This window comes from Vulpes vulpes, chromosome 10 (genome assembly GCF_048418805.1).
Source record: "Vulpes vulpes isolate BD-2025 chromosome 10, VulVul3, whole genome shotgun sequence".
In the NCBI taxonomy this organism is placed as follows: domain Eukaryota; kingdom Metazoa; phylum Chordata; class Mammalia; order Carnivora; family Canidae; genus Vulpes; species Vulpes vulpes.
In genome coordinates this window covers 74053865-74073918 of record NC_132789.1, presented here as the reverse complement: position 1 = coordinate 74073918, position 20054 = coordinate 74053865, and the positions used below count along the sequence as shown (strand labels likewise).

The following is a 20054-nucleotide window of genomic DNA, read 5'->3' as shown; positions in this document are numbered from 1 at the left end:
TGCAACTAGATGGCAAAAGCCATTTGGATAAGGGCCATGTGCTATACTTCTTGTGTGGTCCCATCAGCACTTAACATAATGAAGATCTGTTGTATTATTAAAGAGGCATTAAATTTAATCTGTGTGCCCTCACAGACAGACAGACAGATATCTATTCAGCAAACATTTTCTGAGTTCTGGGTAAAATGAGAGGCACTGGGGGAAAAAAAATGAGAAAAGAGAAAAATAAGAGCTCAGGTTTATTAAGTGCTTCCTACAATTCAGGTTCCATCCCAAAGACTTAAGCATTATCTCATGTAATCCTCCCAATTCTGACAAAATTTCATTAGTACACTCACTTTACAGAGGAGAAAGCAGTGGCAGTGAGGTTTAAGTAATTTGCTCAAAGTCATGTGACTAGAAGTAGCAGGGCTGTGATCAGAACCAAGGCAAGTCTGGCTCCAAGGCCCACACTCTTAAAATATGACAAGAGTCAGATTATGGAGCTTAGTGTTTAATGGGGAATGAGAATGGCCTGAGAGGCATTTAAAATACTGTGTTGTCAACTGAGTGGCAGGGAAAGTACAGGGCGATGTGGTGGCAGGTTACACTCAAGGGGCCTTTGTCTAGACCAAAGAGAGGTTAGGGAAGCCTTCCCAGAGAATGTGGCAGCTGAAGATTGCCTTATCTTATGGTAATTTTAAACAAGGAAAATGTTAGGATAAAGAGTAGAAGGCAGGGATCCCTGGGTGGCGCAGCAGTTTAGCACCTGCCTTTGGCCCAGGGCGCGATCCTGGAGACCCGGGATCGAATTCCACATTGGGCTCCCGGTGCATGGAGCCTGCTTCTCCCTCTGCCTGTGTCTCTGCCTCTCTCTCTCTCTCTCTCTCTCTCTCTGTGACTATCATAAACAAATAAAAATTAAAAAAAAAAAAGAGTAGAAGGCAATGGGGAAAAATACTTATCAATAGGAAAGTTTAACCTTTACAGTAGAGAAATACAGATAGGTAGTGTAAGATTGCAGAATGATACAGCTTCTGGGTTCCAGCTGAAGTAAGTGCTGGGTCCATGCCATGTCATTTGAGGCCTTGAACAAATCCCAACATGCCTCTGGGTCTTGAATGTCTTCCTCTGAAAAATGAGGCAGTAGAAGCAGAAAATATCTAGGGTCCCTTTGGGTTCAGAAGTTTTTCAATTCCAAAATGCTATGCCCTACAAAGAGTTCTCAAGAAACCTAGAACTTTTTGTAAGTTTTTAGTTGAGGAATGAACAGAAGGATGGTGGAAACAGTGTCTCTCTCTCTTTCTCTCTCTTTCCTCCAGGAAGAAGTCAAGAAGTCAAGGGGCCTTTACTCTGAACCTACTCTGCAGGTTAACAGCACACTGGTGAGAAAAAATGGAGATGAAGAAACTGAGCCTTGCTTCCAGGGTGCTCCCAAGAAAGCAAGGAGGCCAGGCACGGAACAGTGAGACTCACTAGTGTCTATACAGCTATCAAGTAGTACCCTTCTAACAAGGCACACATTTGCATCACCTCACAACAAGCCAGTAAGATTGCTACTTTTCTTATTCACCTTTTACAAGAGAGGAAACTGAAGCACAGAGGAGTTAAAATGCCCTGCTCAAGGAAACCAGACCAGAAATCTTTCTCCAGAGTCCCTGCTCTTCACCCCAACAATGGCCAATCATGAATAGATCCCAGGCAAGCATATGCTGACATCATTTGTCCAATACAATCTCATATTCCAACACATCACCCATTTTTATGCGTCTCACTGTTTCAAATTATACTATAGCTGTTTATTAATATAAGATAATAAGATCAAGTATCTTCATGTAATTTAGGCACATGTATATATATATATATATATATATATATATATATGTACCATATATGTAATATATACTATGTATAATAAAGTATCAATAAAAGCACTTGAATTGTCTTCTAGATTTTTGTTAAAATTAGAAACAGACTTGTTACAGAAATCACCAACACTTTTCTTTCTCTCCCCCTAACTGGATAACAGGCTTTCTGAGGGTAGAGATCGTGACTGGCTTCCTCATATCCTTACTTCCTAGCATCATTCTTGCAACTTTCTTCACTCCTATTATACAATCAATCAGTAATCTACCTTTCCATCTTATCATAAAGCTTAAGGTTTAGTGATTAATGGGAAAAATAATCCCGAACAACCATGATGTTTATTTTTGGTCTTACAAAAACAATCTCAAAATGCCTTTTTCTGTCAGAGGCTCTCACAAAGAAAAAACAATTATTTAAGGGGCTCTATTCTTGTGATGCAATCTGTATGCCCACTATAAAAGAAAACTGTCAAGAAAGCATCAAATCAGATGATTTTATGCTTCATAATATTGAAGTGCTCCTGTTTCCAATAAACATAAACTCTGTGAAAAAGAAGTTGTGAAACTGATGTTGTTTTGACAGAAAAGCTGCTTTTGGTTTTGTTTTTTAAGTCTGTATTTAATATAATATAACAGAAAACAAGCTGTTCTGCCTCAAGTGAGTCTAAAAAACAGTGGCACCATTGTCACTGAGTAGTGACACATCTTCAAGAGTAGGAAGTCATGAAAGTAGAGAATACATTTGATTTAACACAATCCGTACAATTTAACACAGTCTGTACTTAAAGTTCTTGTAGAAATCAAATATACTGATAATGCAACAAATTGTGGACTAAAAATGCACAAAAATAGCTCTCATAGGATCAGATTGCTAGAGGGAACGCCAGAGGTCAGTCAGCCCAGCCGAATTTCATAAATAAGGAAACTCAATAATGTAGAGGTGATGCAATTTACTCCCCCTAATAGCAAAATTCATATCGATGATGATGATAAATTACATAATAATAATAATCAATAATTATGAGAGGGAGGAGCAGAGGGACATTAAGGAGGAGATTCTGGACAGATGATGGTTTGACCACACCTCTGTTGCCCTCCCTTCTCCATTCTAGTCTCTCCTGAGCTGAGCAGCTGCTGGTACCAGAGGCACATGGGGCTCAGGAGATAAAGGGTAATGTTTTAAAATGTAGGTTTTATTACTATTCAGGTGTGATGAGGTCAACAGGCCAGGTGACAAGTACCACTGGAAAGATAGTTTATTACTCACACTTGTGGGTAAGGGCAGGGGAGAGGATGGGGTACACCACAGCCATAGAGAAAAGCACAAAAGTCAGTCAGGAGATTGAGGAAGCAAGAAGAAAATGTGGATAAAAACCTTTACTCTGTATTTTGTAGGAGGGAGTGATTATGTTGTAAGCAGGCTAAGAGGTTTAGGATTGGCTAGTCTAAATAATTTCAGGGGGCTCTGCCAGTAGTCTGATACCTGTCCCCAGGGTGATCAGGGCAGAAAAATAGTGGCTCAGCATATCAGAGCCCAGCAATGGATAATAAAGGAGCCCAATAAAGGTTCAGAGAATGGCTTCTGGAATAGTTTGTATATAAGAAGCATGTTTACAGGACAGTGGCTTGCTAAGCTCTAGGAGCTGGCCATCTTATCTATGGAAATCTCTTAAACATATCTTTCATAAAACTGACCACAACTTATAATTACATACCTATACAAAATTCATTACCGTACATAAGCTTTCTATATCCTCCTTGATTTTCTGTCTGGTAGTTATCAAATATACATTCTATTTTATAGAATATTTATCTTATTAAATTTTATAAACGTTTATAAAATGTTATAAATATTTTATGTGTTAAAAGATTTTATACAATATTTATATATAATATGCATTTCATGCTTTGTTTACTTGCTTATTTCTGTCTCCCACACTAAGATCAGGGACTATATCCATTTAATCTCTAGTAACTTTCCAGAACCTCACAGAGAGTCTGGCACATGGTAAATAATCAAAAACTATTTGTTAAAATAAATGGAGCCTGAGTATTCATAAATATTGCTCCATTTGAGTGCATTCCTATGATAACCCTCCTAAAAATAAAAATTTTTCTTCAGTGACTTGAGTGTAATATACGTTTAAGTGTTCTTACCAATTCTCATTTTTGTTTTGGCCAATAACATGACATGAGGAAGATAAATATTTTTCAAAGGCTGTAAAGGGCTTGCATAGTCCATATTTGATAAGGGAAATTCCATTGTTTCTCCAAAAGTTAGCATCTGTAAAAGGAACATTATAGTTAGTAACTAGCTAACGTGGTTTGGAATAAGAAGACAGAAAGATAAGTTGCTAAGTCTTGAGGACACAAAATCATGCTCACCTGTTCAATAAGAATGTTGTGAGACTGAGTCAACAAATGTAATTTTTCTGTTTTTAAAGGAGTTTCCTTGAATTTCTCGGCTTTTGTTAAGTCATCCAGCAAAAGCATGCTTCTCACCAGAGTTAAATGAGATCGAGGAGAAATAAATTCACTTTCTTCAAGCAAATGTATTATAGCCTATTAAAATAAAATTATTCCTTTTGATAGTCCCATTTCCAATTCATTGAAGCAAGAGCTGGCCAAACTATCATGCATTCAGCACCTAATGGAATTTAAAATTCTCTCCTTTTGTTCTAACCAGAATCAGTAGGTAAATATCAACGTGAATGAAGTTTCCTTCCTACCTCAAGGTTTGTTATGATGTCTGCCTTTAAATGCTTTTCTTGTAAGCCAATGATGACAGCTTGCATCAAGAATTCAGCCTGTAGCTCCGTGTCACCTGCACTTTTTGCCTCCTCGCACACTTCATTGATGAGGCTGACATAATCTATCATATCGTTTTCTAAAGTAAATAATGCAGTTATTTAAAATACACTGGGAAAGTAGGAAATTACATATACATAACTCTCCCAATATCCATCACAAGAATATTGCATAATATAGAAAAACAGGAAGATATAAATTTGGAAAACAGACTCTACATGAAACATTAAAAATAAATGTGTTGCAATTTGGGAGAAAGTACTTTTGGTTATTGCAGTGCTGTAAAAGTAATGACATTACATGGAAAAATTTAATGTAGAAGATAGATACAGATGGGTGGACAGATTTACAAATAGATAATTATTATAATCACTATAAGAACTAACATGTATATGTGGGCAGGCTATGATCTTAAACTTTATAAATTGAACACATTTAAGACTGACAATAACCCTATGAAGTAGGTACAATTTTTTTCCATTTTAACTGAAGAGGAAACTGAGGCATAGGGGATTAAGAGACTTGGCCAAGATCACACAGGGAGAAAGTAGTGGACCGAACATTTGAATCCAAATCAAGTACCTGGAGCCAGAACCAATGCTGGGGACCCCTATGCTATGCTGCCTTCCTAAATGACAGGAAGACCTGCACATTAGTATTTTGAAGTCTCCTTGCCTGTTTTGCATACATCAGAAACATATAAGCCATTTTCAGTAATACAAGGAACTACTGAAATGATTAGTCTTATTTAATGACATGAATTTTTTATTCTGGAAACAGATCAAGCTATAAAGTTAGAAAATATTAATGTTATAATAATAAAACGTATCTCAATAAAACCTCCATTACCTAAGTAAAATTAATTTTTCTGAAAACTTTAAGAAAATAGGATATTTGTACCTGTCACCATCCCAATGCCATGAACCTGTGCAACAAATGCAGTCACCAATGCTAAGCGGCACCTCAACCACAGATGAACGTTGAAATATTCTCGAGAATTTAGGGAAACAGGATCTAAAAACTCATTATCATCTTTATTTTCAGTAGCCTAAACGACATGAGAATGACGGTTATCTTGCCGTTTAATAACGTTAAAGTACTAGCCTAATGCTAAATGTAAGAGAAGCATGTGATATCATTTAATACTATTAAATTTTTAATTTTGGAAATCTGTCTTGCACATTCTATAAAATGTAAAAACTACACACACAAAACAAAATCATTCACAATCCCACTATCCTCTATTAATATTTGGTATACTGGTTTTCAGCTTTTTTTTTAAGATTTTATTTATTTATTCACGAGAGACACAGAGAGAGAGAGAGAGAGGCAGAGACACAGGCAGAGGGAGAAGCAGGCTCCATGCGGGGAGCCTGACGTCGGACTGGATCCCGGGTCTCCAGGATCACACCCTGGACTGAAGGTGGCGCTAAACCACTGAGTCACCTAGGCTGCCCTCAGCTTTTCTTTCTCTTTCTATACCCACTGTAGAAAATACTTTTGCAGTTCATTGTAAATTATATTATCAATGGTGTTTGTGTCTTCAAAAATTTTGTAAATATTATTTTAACAGCTGAAAAATAATAAATAATATGAGCTAATATTTTTTAGTACTTATTGCATTCTGTGTTGAATGCTTTATACATGTTATTTTATTCAATCCTCCCAAAGAGCCAAAGAGGAATTACTCTTATTTCTGTTTTACAGATGCGAGAAAGGAGATCTAGGAAGACCTAGGAAGGTTAAATATTTGCTTAAACTCCATTACATTTTGGCAGAGGTGGGATTCAAACTTGTGTTCTTCTGAATTTAGAGCCCCCAGTCTTAATCTAATGTGCCGCATGCTGCTCAGGTTCCGAACATGTATTATAACTGATTTCCCATCTTCATTACTGCACTTTACAAAGGGGTGGCCAATGTCCAGAGCTCCTGAGAGGGAAGGGCAAAGGGAGGTTTTTTTTCAAGGTGGGGAGCAGATCCCATTTTAGACATCTGGGAACTTTAAAATCATCTAGAACAATGCCCATTTGTTCTAGGAATTTCCTGCTATGCATCTCTGACAGCTCATCCAATTAGCAGCATCTAATCTCAAGGAGTGGCCATCAGGACTTGGGGGAGGCTGGAATGTGGATAGAAGGTGGGAAGCACAGAAGAGGGTGAGCCAGCCCTAGGGAACAGAGTAAGAAGTGAACAGAGGCCTCGAGGCAACATGGTAACTAGTATGAGCATGCCAAGTACTCAAGGAGCCTAGGATTTAGATTAGCAATACAGGAAAAAATGCCTATCCACATACCTTAATCTCTCAGCGCCTACATTTCCTGTTACTATTGAAAAGCCACATCACACTTAATCTAAATCAGGATTTCTCAACCTCAGCACTACTGATAGTTGTGGAGGACTGTCCTGTGTATTGTATGTTTAGCAGCATCCCTGATCTCTAAGCACTAGATACCAGTAGCACCCTGTCCAGTTTTAACAACTAAAATGTCTCCACATGTTGCCAAATAATCTCTGGGAGGCAAAATAGCCCCCAACTGACAACAACTCCTCCAAGTCAATTTTTGAAATAGACTGCTTTTTAGTATTTTTATTGCTTTTAATATAGTAGGAAATGAGTTTCTATTTAGGATAATTAGTTTTGCTTATTTGTAATGACACTAGATATTAGTAATTTTATTAGTATTTTATTAAAATAATGAATAAGGATTCTATGTGATGAATCTTTATCTTTTAATCCTAAACAATTCTTTATTATTAAATTACTTGGTCTTATCAAACTCCAATAAAATTTCAAAAAATTTGTGACACCAGTTAAACAGATTTCAGAGCTTAAATGTGGAAGAATCTAACTATGAGAAATCCAAGGTAGGAAATAATGTCATACTGGTGATGCTACTGAAGGAATAAATTCAAAAGTGAAATGAAGAACACAATAAAGCAAAACAATTTTACTTGCTAAAGAAATCAGATCTAGAATATTGGAATGATGTATCTGGAGGGACCTTCGTGATTATTACATTCAATTCTATCAGTTCACAAATGAGATTTAAATTAAAAATTAAAATTTTTAATTAAAATTTTTTTTAAGTTTCAGGGACTTGCATAAATGGGGCTTCAACATTTACCTTTTTACTCTGAATTCAATGTTTTTTCTACTTTACCCCCTTGTTTTATCCAAATAGATAATTTCCTAGCATGCCAATAGTTTTTACATAGTAAACACTGTAAAGATAAATATTAAATTTATACATACAGAAGCTCCTGGAGAGACGGAATTCTCTGTGTCATCTTGTACTACCTTCTTTTTAAAAAGTTTTGAGTCCTGGAGAAGTCTAAGTGTAGAAAATACTATTGCAGCACTAAAATAGAAAATATATTTTAAATCTTATTAGTCCTGACAATCTCATTAATAAAATGAGCACATATGCATTTCATATGTATCAGAATGTGGTTTTTGAGGTTATAGAATTTTGTTACTTAAAGCTATACACTTGGGAGACTCTTAAGCTAAATTATTGCTTAATCGGTGTCTAGCAATACCAGAAGGCAAATGTACGAAATTATGAAAACAGAAGCGAGGATATAGGAATTCTCCTGACTTACTGTTGGTCTGTACATAAGTTTGTCCTCACTTTAAACCTTCATATGCTTCTCAACTCTGTAGAATGATAAATCTGTAACTGCTGTCACACTTCTTCAAAATATCTTAATAATATATATCAAGAGACAACTTCTTTTGAATATCTACTACAAAATGAAATTCAAAATGCAGAACAATCTATCTTCCTGAAGATATTTTGTAGCATTATTTTATAACATGGGAAGACTGGATGAAAGCCAGATAGACAATACACCCATCTAACTAAGTCCCCACTTGAATAGCTTAATAAATAATCACTTTGAACAGGTGTTATCAGGTGAATTGTGTCCTCTCAAAAAAAAGTGGGGGTGCCTGGATAGCACAATTGGTTAAATGTCTAACTCTTGATTTGAACTCAGGTCATGAACCCAGGGACATGAGATTGAGCCCCACTTCAGGATCCCCACTCAGCGCAGAGTTTGCTTAAGATTATCTCTCTCTCTCTTCTCCTCTGACCCTTGCCTACCCCCTGTTCCTGCTCTCTCTGGAATAAATAAATTAATTAAATCTTAAAAAAAAAAAAAAAAGTATGTTGATGTCCTCACCCTCAGTACCTCAGAATGGTAGTAATCTGAAGTAATTAAGTTTAAATAAGTCATTAGTGTGGACAGTAATTTAATAGGACTGCTGTTCCTATAAAAATGAAATATTTGAAAAAAAATGAAATATTTGGACAGAGAGACAGATATACACAGAGGGAAGATGACGTGAGGACACACAGGGAGAAGACAGCCACATGATTGGAATGGTGCCTCTACAAGTCAAGGAATGCCAAGGATTATGGGCAAATGCCAGAAGCTACAAGAAGCAAGAAAGGCTTCTCCTCTAGAGCCCTTCAGATAGAACATGGCCCTGTTGACACTTGGATTTTGGAGCATTGACTCCAGAACCACAAGACAATAAAACTCTGTTGCTTTAAGCCACCCAGTTTTTGGTGCTTGGTTATGGCAGCTGTGGGAAACTAAAATATATTAATAGCAGATCCCCCGGCTTTTGCCTCCTACACCAAACCCACTCTACTTCCCTCGTCTTCCATCCCAGAGGCAGAGTCCAGAATCACCATTGCTACTCATACTCTATGTTCAATCAATCAACAAGTTCTGTCAGCTTCACCTTCAAAATATGGTACCATTCAGCAGCCCTTCACCTCCTCCAGTGCTAGCACCTTCGTCCAAGCCACTATCATCTCCAGGCAGCATAAATGGGAGTTTCTTGACTGGCCTCTCGCCTTGGCTCTTTTTTTCTCCACATAGCAGCCACAGCAATCTCTTCAAGAGGTAAATCAGATCCTACCACTTCCCTCCACATATGTTCCAGAGGCCTCCCATGTCCCTGGACTGTGGGCAGTACATTTCTTCCCGTGGGCCAGTTACTGAGGTTTTGGGCTTAGTATATGATCAGCTTTACACATGTCCATGGATGCTTGTGAGAAGGTATGGTCTGTTTGTAGGCTCTCAGATTGTGTACATATGCTCAACTTTTAAATTATATTTTTAAATTCCCTTCTTTTTTGTCTACATGTTGTATTACAAGCTAATAACATGGGGTACCTGGGTGGCTCAGTAGGTTAAGCATCGGCCTTCAGCTTGGGTCATGATCCCAGGGTCCTGGGATGGAGTTCCAAGTCAGGCTCTCTGCAGAGTCAGATTATGATCCTAGAGTCCCAGGATTGAGCCCCACATCAGGCTCCCTGCTCATTTGGGAGTCTGCCTCTCCCTCTCCTTCTGCCACTCACCCTACTCATGGTCTCTCACTCTCGCTCTCTCAATTAAATGAAATCTTGAATGAATGCATGAATGAATGAATGAATGAATGAATGCTGGAAACATGGTGCTAACACACATTCTCTGTCCACAGAGGTTTTCTCTTTTTTTTTCCTCCACAATCCTTTAAAAGAAGAATTAACTGGTATTTACTGAGTGTTTACCACCTGTCAGGTTCTCTGTTATCTGCTTTGTGGGACTTAATTTACTTAATCTCCACCACAAACCTACAAGTAGATTCTATTATCGTCATTATTTTATAGATTAGGAAATAGAAATGTTAAGTGACTTGCCTAAGATGACACAGCTAGAAAGAAGAGGCAGGATTAGAACTCAGTGGCCTAATCTAACCCACTTAACTGCTGCCTATGGCATAGCCTCCGTTTTTCTGCAGTTTTAACAAATCCAGTTTTGTTTATTTTGGTACAGTGTTCCTCGGTGCCGTGTTTGTGACCACTATACAGTCTTTCTTGACCACACCTTTTATCAACATAAAGGTCCTCTCTGCCTTGCATTCTACTTTGCAGCTTCATGAAATTGAATCATTCTAAGGATAAAATGAATTTATTCTTTCACTTGCTCAAAAATACATACTGAGTACCTTCTACGGGCAAGGAACAAATCTAGAGGCTGTGGATACAGTCGCTGTCCTCATGGAGTTGACATTCTGGTAAGAGTGGGGTGTGACTTAGCACGTAGGAGTGCTTAGCAGATAGATGACGCTTGGTGCACGCTAGCTGCTCTTATCTCATGTATTGAGTAGGCCAGGGTATATGGGAGGAGCTAAACTGATTTTTTTTTTCCAAATTAGTAACCAGAATAGAAAGCTTCCTGCTAATTATTGAATTTTAAATTCTCAAGATATTGCTGAGTCATTAAAATGGTTTAGATACTGGTAGAATAATTTCTAAGGTATGATTTGTGTTGTATGATCTTATGGGTTTTTATTAAAATAAAACTAAAAAACAAACAAGCAAGAAAACAACAAAAATTGTAATGCAGATTGAGTATGTATATGGGAATGCAACTTCCTCCCCCCAACACCCTTCCCCACTCCAGGGTACACACCCGTTTCTAAAGGCCCCTTATTTCCTGCGCAGCTTCAGAGGCTAGCAGAGGATGGCTCCGGGAGGGCCTGGGAAGAAGGAAGTGGTACCCACCCCATCCTCCTGATTCTGAAGGCTAAATTCTGACTGCAAGAGAAATGAGGTCTGAGGTTTAGAATCTTGCTAACCCAAAAACTTAATGAATAAAATATAAACATGCTAGTATGTCCTAATCCACCCGGTACTGCGTAGGTGCACAATGGAAAATTCTAGTTTCTGCACTTCATCACAGAGACAGAAAGTGCAGGAGGATTACTCAGTCTAAACACTCTAAAATCCCCAAGGAAGGAAGTTTCATTCCGACACAAAATTAAAAGGCTCAAATGTTATCCCATTTAGACAATAAATTAAATATAAAGGAGAACAGAAAGGAACTTAATAACAACAAAAAAAAGAGAGATAGGACTCTGAGAGAGGCAGCCCTAAAATAAGGAGAAATACAGTTTGAATAACTTTGATCCCATTTATTTCTTATTAACATTCATGACAAAAATGGTCAGTTTGTTCTCATAAAATCCATGCGGCTCACTCTACCTGTCACCCTAGGGAATGTGCCTTTCAATTTCCTTGACACATAATTTTATTAGAAGTATCATAAAATGTCAAGCTAACCATCATTTGGGAAAGGGACTGTCCAAAACTCTCAGCCGCGCCCAAACAGAAGCTCATGGGGGGTAAAGTTCACATAAGAAAAACTCATTCATCTTGACAGTAGGCGTCCCTAAATGACAACTCTGCTGCAAAAAGGCAATAACATCAAAGTTTTTGCAGGTTTTGTCCCAAGGGTCGGATTCATGTATTTAAAATAGGAATGATTCTGATACACTTGCACATTATTTGCATATGTCTATCTGGTTTTCAAGTTAAAGTTCTATGATGACACTCCTTTCTGAAGCAATTTTCTAATTTCTAGTTTCTTGTTTCCTTTTTCCTCTCAGAAAAAAAAATCACTCATGTTTTCCATGAGTGTAAGACATGTAGAGGGCTGGGGAAAGAAGGAAGGTAAAAGACAAGAAATATATTCTAGGGCTGCTGTTGCTTTCTGAAATAGCATGGAGAAAAGAGTTCCATATTCTTCTACAGGAAATCATATAGCCATATATTTTAAACAAAGAGAGGGAGACAATGTATTTCTATATATACATATATTTTCTATTAAGAAATCACATAGTAAAAGTTCCTTCTCCTCAAACTTCAAAAGGGAAAATGTTACATTATGATGCTAAGCCTATTTACCATCAATCAACTTCCACTGTATTCTTAAAGATAGCTACAAATGTAACAATACTCTAAATCAGTGTGTCCCAACCTTTTTTTTCTCTCAGCACTCACATTTAAGGCATACCCTTAAAAAAATTAAGAATCCTCAAAGTTCCATTAACACTTATCATATTAGGACTTTAACTTCATTACTATTTATTAATTGATTTTAGAATAAAAACAACAAACCCATTACATGTTCACATCAATAATGCATTTTTATGAAAACATCTGTATTTCCTAAAACAAAAAAAAATAGAAGAATGCCATTATTTTGCATTTTTTGCAAATCTCTTTAATGTCTGGCTTAATAAGAGAAAATCTACTTAACAGAAGACTTTCATATCTGCTTCTACAGTCTGTTGTGACATATTGTTTTGACTGAAGTATATGAAGAAGACTAGGCCTCACAGAGATAGCTGCTGGAGATGGAGTATTTTTAATATCCTCTTAAAATAATTATGACTATTTTTCCCTAATACTATACCAAAAAGTGACAAGTGATAGTTTCTTAAAAGTTTCTTGCAGTGTGAAAGCTAATACTACACACTGATGAAATTTCCTTTTCTGTTACATTATTACCTATTGGTCTATTTTGCTAACAGGATTTTGGAACATTATCTACTGGTGATTTGGAAAATATTAATTCTCTGAGTTATGCAAATCCCCTTAATGCTGAAACATTTCTTTATACAATTTAAAAAATGATGCTTGTTAATATTAATTACCACCAACATCATCAGAATGATATAAGCATTAGAAAACTGTCACACTCATGGTGACAAAATAAAAATTTTCCAAAATTCTCGTTTCCCTACAAAAGTTCAAATTTTATCTTTAGCAACAAATACTATTTGTTGTTTTCTTAGAAGTGGCATGTTCATTTTGTTCATTTTCAATAAAATGCCTGTCAAATACCCAAGTCTGAAAAATCAGTTTTTCAGTACTTTTTCAAATAAAAACAGTATTCCATGAAAAAAAACTGCTTGATCAGTTCGCATTTCAATCATGTATGTGTTCCTCCCCAAGACAACCAAACACCAGACTTTGATACACAGCAAAGATGCTTTAGGTGTATTTCACACTTAATATTTCCACAGAATATTAAAGATATATCCAAGGATATGGATTTATAAATGTAACAGATTCTACTGGTTCATCAAAGGTGTTCTTAAGTGAAATTGGCTTTTGTTTTTTTAAGTAGGCTCCATACCCAGTGTGGAGCCCAGTGCAGGGCTTGAACTGATGACCCTGAGCTCAAGACCTGAAGTGAGATCAAGAGTTGGATGCTTAACTGCCTGTGTCATCCAGGCACCCCCCAGCTTTTTTTTTTTTTATTGCAAGTGTGAGGCAGTAAAGAACTCAATAACCACTAGTATGGTTTGGTGCCACTGTGATTCACAGTGAGATGCCAGAAGTTTTACTACTGTTGCTCTTGCAGCATCAGTGCAAATAACAACACACCAAAGATGGTGAATGACATATTAGTTTTGTCATAAAAATAGTTCTGACCTTACAGTCCCTCTGAAAGGGTCTTGGAGATAACCCTAGAAATCTGCAGACCACATTTTGAGAGTCACTGCTCCAAAATGGACTATATGAAAATGAACTATTGGGACTTCATCAAGATAAGAAGCTTCTGCACAGCAAAGGATACAGTCAACAAAACTAAAAGACAACCTACAGAATGGGAGAAGATATTTGCAAATGACGTATCAGATAAAGGGCTAGTTTCCAAGATCTATAAAGAACTTATTAAACTCAACACCAAATAAACAAACAATCCAATCATGAAATGGGCAAAAGACATGAAGAGAAATCTCACAGAGGAAGACATGGTCATGGCCAACATGCACATGAGAAAATGCTCTGCATCCCTTGCCATCAGGGAAATACACATCAAAACCACAATGAGATACCACCTCACACCAGTGAGAATGGGGAACATTAACAAGGCAGGAAACAACAAATGTTGGAGAGGATGTGGAGAAAAGGGAACCCTCTTACACTGTTGGTGGGAATGTGAACTGGTGCAGCTACTCTGGAAAACTGTGTGGAGGTTCCTCAAAGAGTTAAAAATAGACCTGCCTTATCACCCAGCAATTGCACTGTTGGGGATTTACCCCAAAGATTCAGATGCAATGAAACGTCGGGACACCTGCACCCTGATGTTTCTAGCAGCAATGTCCACAATAGCCAAACTGTGGAAGGAGCCTCGGTGTCCATCGAAAGATGAATGGATAAAGAAGATGTGGTTTATGTATACAATGGAATATTACTCAGCAATTAGAAATGACAAATACCCACCATTTGCTTCGATGTGGATGGAACTGGAGGGTATTATGCTGAGTGAAGTAAGTCAATCGGAGAAGGACAAACATTATACGTTCTCATTCATTTGGGGAATTTAAATAATAGTGAAAGGGAATATAAAGGAAGGGAAAAGAAATGTTGGGAAATATCAGGAAGGGAGACAGAACATAAAGACTCCTAACTCTGGGAAACGAACTAGGGGTGGTGGAAGGGGAGGAGGGCGGGTGTTGGAGGGGAATGGGTGACGGGCACTGAGGCGGACACTTTACGGGATGAGCACTGGGTGTTTTTCTGTATGTTGGTAAATTGAACACCAATAAAAATTAATAAAAAAAAACACAAAATGGACTATATGGATTTTCACCTCTGTTTAAAAACCACAAAAATTATAAATTTCCAAAAATCTATACTGCTGTAGCATAAAATCAAATTTAGATGTGGTTATTCATGGGGAGCCTTTGGTCAAGGCTCACACTGATGAGATGGCTGTGTGTTTCTAATCAAAGCAAAGCAAGATTTCTGCCACATTGATTTTCCCTTTGCAAAAGCTACAGGTGGGCTTCACCTTTTTCTCCCAAAGAAAGCAGCTGGGCTTTCTTATCTGCCTGCCCAGATGTGGAACAGAAGAGGGAATGGGGAGCCTAAAAGTTGTCAGCCATTGAATATCAAATTGGAGTCATACTCTTTACTACAACTGCACAATTTAAAGTGATAGCTCCTCCTCCTCACCCTGTCTCTACTCCTGATTTCTCCATATCATGTATCATTTTTGGCCACACTATATAATTTACTTACTTGTTGATAGTTTAATGTCAGCCTTCATTATCTCATAAACTCCATGAGAGTAGGATTGTTTTTAATATTGTTAAATATTTTGTCTATATAGTACATATCAGTATTAGGATATTGATATATCTCAAGAACTTAAAACAGTGGCTAGCATATTGCAGGTACCCCAAAATTACTTTTTGAATGAATGAAATAATAGTAAAATAATAAATTTGTGCATTATTCAAAGAATCATTACTGAGAGGGCTGCATGATAGAGGTATTTACCACAAATGATATGAGAAGTTCTGGAAAATATAGGTTTTCTATAAAAAAACCTATATTTTTCTATATTGTTTCTATTATCCCACTTAATTGTTTAAATATCTTTCAGTATTTGGACACAGAAACTATATTCTATTCATCTCTGTATCCTCAGTGTCTGGATCAGAGCCTAACAATGAAGTAGTTAATGGATACTGGTTGGGCAAATGAATGACTCAATGAACAAGTCAAATGATAGATCTGACACTAACAAATGCATAACATTTAAATAACCATCCACCTAAAACGTTTCTTAAATGGCTCCGTAAAACATAGTTCAGAAAATGTTACTTTTTTATAATAGAGCTTGTTTTAAATATTAACTATACTGGAGTTAAAATTTAAAAATAAAAAATAAGTACATAAATTAAAAAGTAAAGCTCTTTAATTTTTTCATTCTTTATATATATTTTTTCTTTATATATATTTTTATAGAAAAATTTTCTTTATATATATATATATAAAGAATGTATGTATAGAAAAAATCCTTGCTATATGCTTTAATAAAGCAATCGTTTTGTTTAGAACTGTAGTTTTAAGTGTAATAGTATATGAAAACTCCTCTGAAAAATAAAACACAAATAAGCTCTATTAATATTGGAATTCATACAACTCACATAAAATTTAGGTATATTTGACAATTAGGGTGAGGAAGAAATTCTCTTCCATGTGAAAAGAGACTAACCTGTACGCTGCCTGGTGTCTCTGCAGGGCAATTGCAGCCAGCTGAAGCTTGGCCTCCACCACAATCTCCAACTCACCAGCAGAACACTGAGAGAGGTTCTTATGGTCCGGATGCACCACCTCTGACACAAGGAAGTTTAGCTTGTCCTCAGCTTCTATCAGTAAAATTGACTAAGGAAAGAACACCATATAATCACAAGTCCAAAAACAATACAAGTAATATCTCATCCTTATTCATCAGGTGTTTTTCATGTACTGAGGAAAGTAATAATGAATGGAAGACCAGACAGGAAACTTGAACATAATCATCAGAGAAGAGTACTCAGCAAACAGGCAAAAGGTAACAGGAAATTAAAAGGAGATAAGTGGCAAGAATAAGCATGGATGACAGCTACCCTTTATTGTATGCACAGCCAATGCTCATTAGTCACAGTTTTTAAACTCTTCTATAACGTAGCCACAAATACTGAATTAGCAAATACTGAAGCATTGTTCCCAGAGGAAATACAGGGGTAGGTTCCTGAGGGCCCCTAGTCATGACATTTTTGCCAATAACCCATACATAATTTTGTGTAGTGTGTGTTTATATTTAAGGACACATTATTTAATATATGCTGTAAATTCACTAACCTTGAACTCACACCTAATAGTTCAAAAACTCATGCCTGACTGAAGCTTACCTAACACATTTATTTATTTGTAATTTTATTTCTTCATTCATGAGAGACATAGAGACAGAGAGAGGCAGAGACACAGGGAGAGGGAGAAGCAGGCTCCATGCAGGGAGCCCAAGGTGGGACTCGATCCCGGGTATCCAGGATCACACACTGGGCTGAAGGCGGTGCTACACCGCTGAGCCACCCAGGCTGCCCCACATTTATTTTTTCCATAAAGCACATCACAGCCTTTTTATACTTAGGAATACTAAACAGCATTTCAGTACTACACTTTGGGGCCATTTCAAATAATGAAATCACCAACAAAGCACAAAAATGAAAAAAAAGATGGCAATAAATAGACCATGGAAAGAACACTTGTTTACAGTATGAGGGTAGAAACAAAAAGAGCAAAAGAGCATTGCCTTCTCCAATTCAGCTGGGAATTGAGTGTGTTAGGTAACTCAAATTTTTCTGTGCTCTGTGATGTTCACAAATGACCATAAATGAGTATCAATTTTGGAGTTGCAAGTAAATTTTAGCAGATAAGCAAATTAGCAAATACTGAATCTGTGAATGAGGATTGACTGTATTTCCAGGTAAACTATGGTCACCTAACTGGTAATGTGAAGATAATGAGGTTTATAATTAGCAACTTAGCATGGCAGAGGAGAAAGGGACCAGCCAATCATTCAAGAAACATGTATCTAAAAACTTGTTTGTACAGAGCAGTAGATATTATATAAGTACTAGGGCAGCTTAGCATAATGGTTAAGAACACCATCCATATTTTATTAGTTGCATGACATTAGTGAATTTTTTCCTAAGCATCTATTTTCTCACAGCTCAAGCACATAATAGTTCAAAAATGATTAATACCTACATCACAGAGTTGTAAAAATTAATCATGCAAAGTGCCTGTCATGTAGTAAGCACTGAATAAATGGTAGCTGTTTGTGTTGCTGTTGTCATCACTATTATTATTAGGAAATGAGAAACAGGGCGTGGAATACTCAAATCCCATCAAATAATGAATCATATTTTCCACAGTGCCTTAATCAGGTTGTAAAGTCAAAGTCTGACAACCTCTGGGCATCTAATTTTCTCGTAAGGAGTTGATGCCACCTCTGGCCTCAATCCAGGTTTACTCAAGAAAAGCCACTTGGTCTCCCAAGAGCAAATACAGACCTCAAAGTGAGCCTGTCCAGGGCCTAATAGTGGAGATTTTGATAACTAATTTAGTATGATGTGAAAAAATTTCCAAACTTACCTTCAGTGTGCTAAAAGTGAAGTCATCTTTCATTTTTACAAACTGACCACCTGAGCTTCCATCATCCTTTAAGCACAGCTCTATAAGACACAAAATTTGGAAGAACCAAGGAGATCTGTGGTTAATTTAACTATTAATTCTAGTTCATAAAACTCATCATTAGTTGGGAAATCGATAAATTTCACATTTTAAGAAACCCACATTGATAATTAGAAACATTTTATTCTATCAAATGGTCCCTAGATATATTCAAGACTGAGGATGATTTCTACAACAAGTCAGACAATTCTGAAAAGATCTTTAGGATGCTTGGTGATGTTCTTTAAATTATTGGCTACTGATATAGAGCAGTGGTTCCTCCCCTGGGATCACAGGACCTTCTAAGTTCCCCAAAGTATTTTGAGTCTTTCAAGTATTTATATTTCTATAAGATCTCCTTGGAAATGTCAGTTCCAGTGATTTGCATAAGCTCTTCATACAAAGAGCAGAGAGTGAGACCATTTGGAATAGCACAATCCACAATTCCCACCCACAACCTGAAAGTTGTTCTTATTCTGAGCCAGGGAGAAATGAGATAATTTGGATCACAGACTCTACCTGCTTTAGTAAACCTGACTTCTAGACTACAGGAGAGAGAGAGAAAAAAAACATGACTGAGAAGTGCTACAAAAAATATACCTACTTAAAGAGACTAAGTTTGTCAGAGGGGCAGAGGAAATATAAAACAACGCAGAATTGAACACACTTGCCTTCCCTTCTTCTTCTAATTCCTACCTACTGGCTCTTCTCCTAGATTAGGGGGATCTGGAGTGAGAGGTCAGCTGAGTATATGAAAGAGGGCTTAAGAACTGGGAAAGGCCCAGCAGAAAGATCCTGGGCTGGGTTTTCTCCCGTTAGGAGAAAGTGAGGGAGAGATAGAAAAAGATAGAAATAAATGCCTGGAGATTGGTAATGGAAGAACCCTGGGATATGTATCAGAACAGGAGAGAAGCTAGGAAGACTTGGATCCACATTTTCCTCCTGCTCCTTCTGCCTCTGAGTGACCCTGGTGCTTCTGTGTGTGACCCTCACAGGCAGTTTCCTGCCCCACGTCTTGGAGGGTTAAATGGCAAACTGTTTTAGTGGCCATCTCCTCATTTGTTGGCCTCATCATACCTGAATAATAATAACAATTACATTTTAAAACAGAGTCAATATTACTCTGATATCCAAACTGGACAAAGATACCACAAGAAATGAAAACTACAGACCAATATCTATCATGAATAGGGATGTAAAAATCTTCAGCAAAATACTAGCAAACAGAACTCAGCAATGTATAGAAAGAATACACTATGACTAAATGGTAGAATTAGCCTAAGAATGCAAAGTTAGTTTAAACACTCAAAAATCAATTACTTTACTACACCATAACAGAATAAAAACAAAACAAAACACACACACACACACACACACACACACAAAAACCCCATAGAATCATCTTAATAGATGCAGGAAAAGTACTTAACAAAATCCAGCTCCCTTTTATAATAAAATCATTTGACAAACCAGGAATAAAAAAGAAATTTCCCTACCTGATAAAGAGTAATTATTTTTTTAAAAACCCACAGTTAACACC

General features: G+C 37.0%; 1 protein-coding gene across 2 annotated transcripts in view; it reads right to left on the bottom strand.

The window, feature by feature from the left end:
- The window catches only part of CFAP54 (cilia and flagella associated protein 54), a 302139-nt gene that overhangs the window by 92261 nt on the left and 189824 nt on the right, over nucleotides 1-20054 (bottom strand). For both annotated transcript variants that reach the window (XM_072724628.1, XM_026013023.2), the window contains exons 50-56: nucleotides 18437-18516; nucleotides 16512-16681; nucleotides 7906-8011; nucleotides 5553-5700; nucleotides 4574-4731; nucleotides 4230-4406; nucleotides 4002-4128 (exon numbers count right to left, since the gene is read on the bottom strand). In XM_072724628.1, the coding sequence (XP_072580729.1) occupies nucleotides 4002-4128; nucleotides 4230-4406; nucleotides 4574-4731; nucleotides 5553-5700; nucleotides 7906-8011; nucleotides 16512-16681; nucleotides 18437-18516 (966 nt within the window). The remainder of the gene's footprint in view (nucleotides 1-4001; nucleotides 4129-4229; nucleotides 4407-4573; nucleotides 4732-5552; nucleotides 5701-7905; nucleotides 8012-16511; nucleotides 16682-18436; nucleotides 18517-20054) is intronic.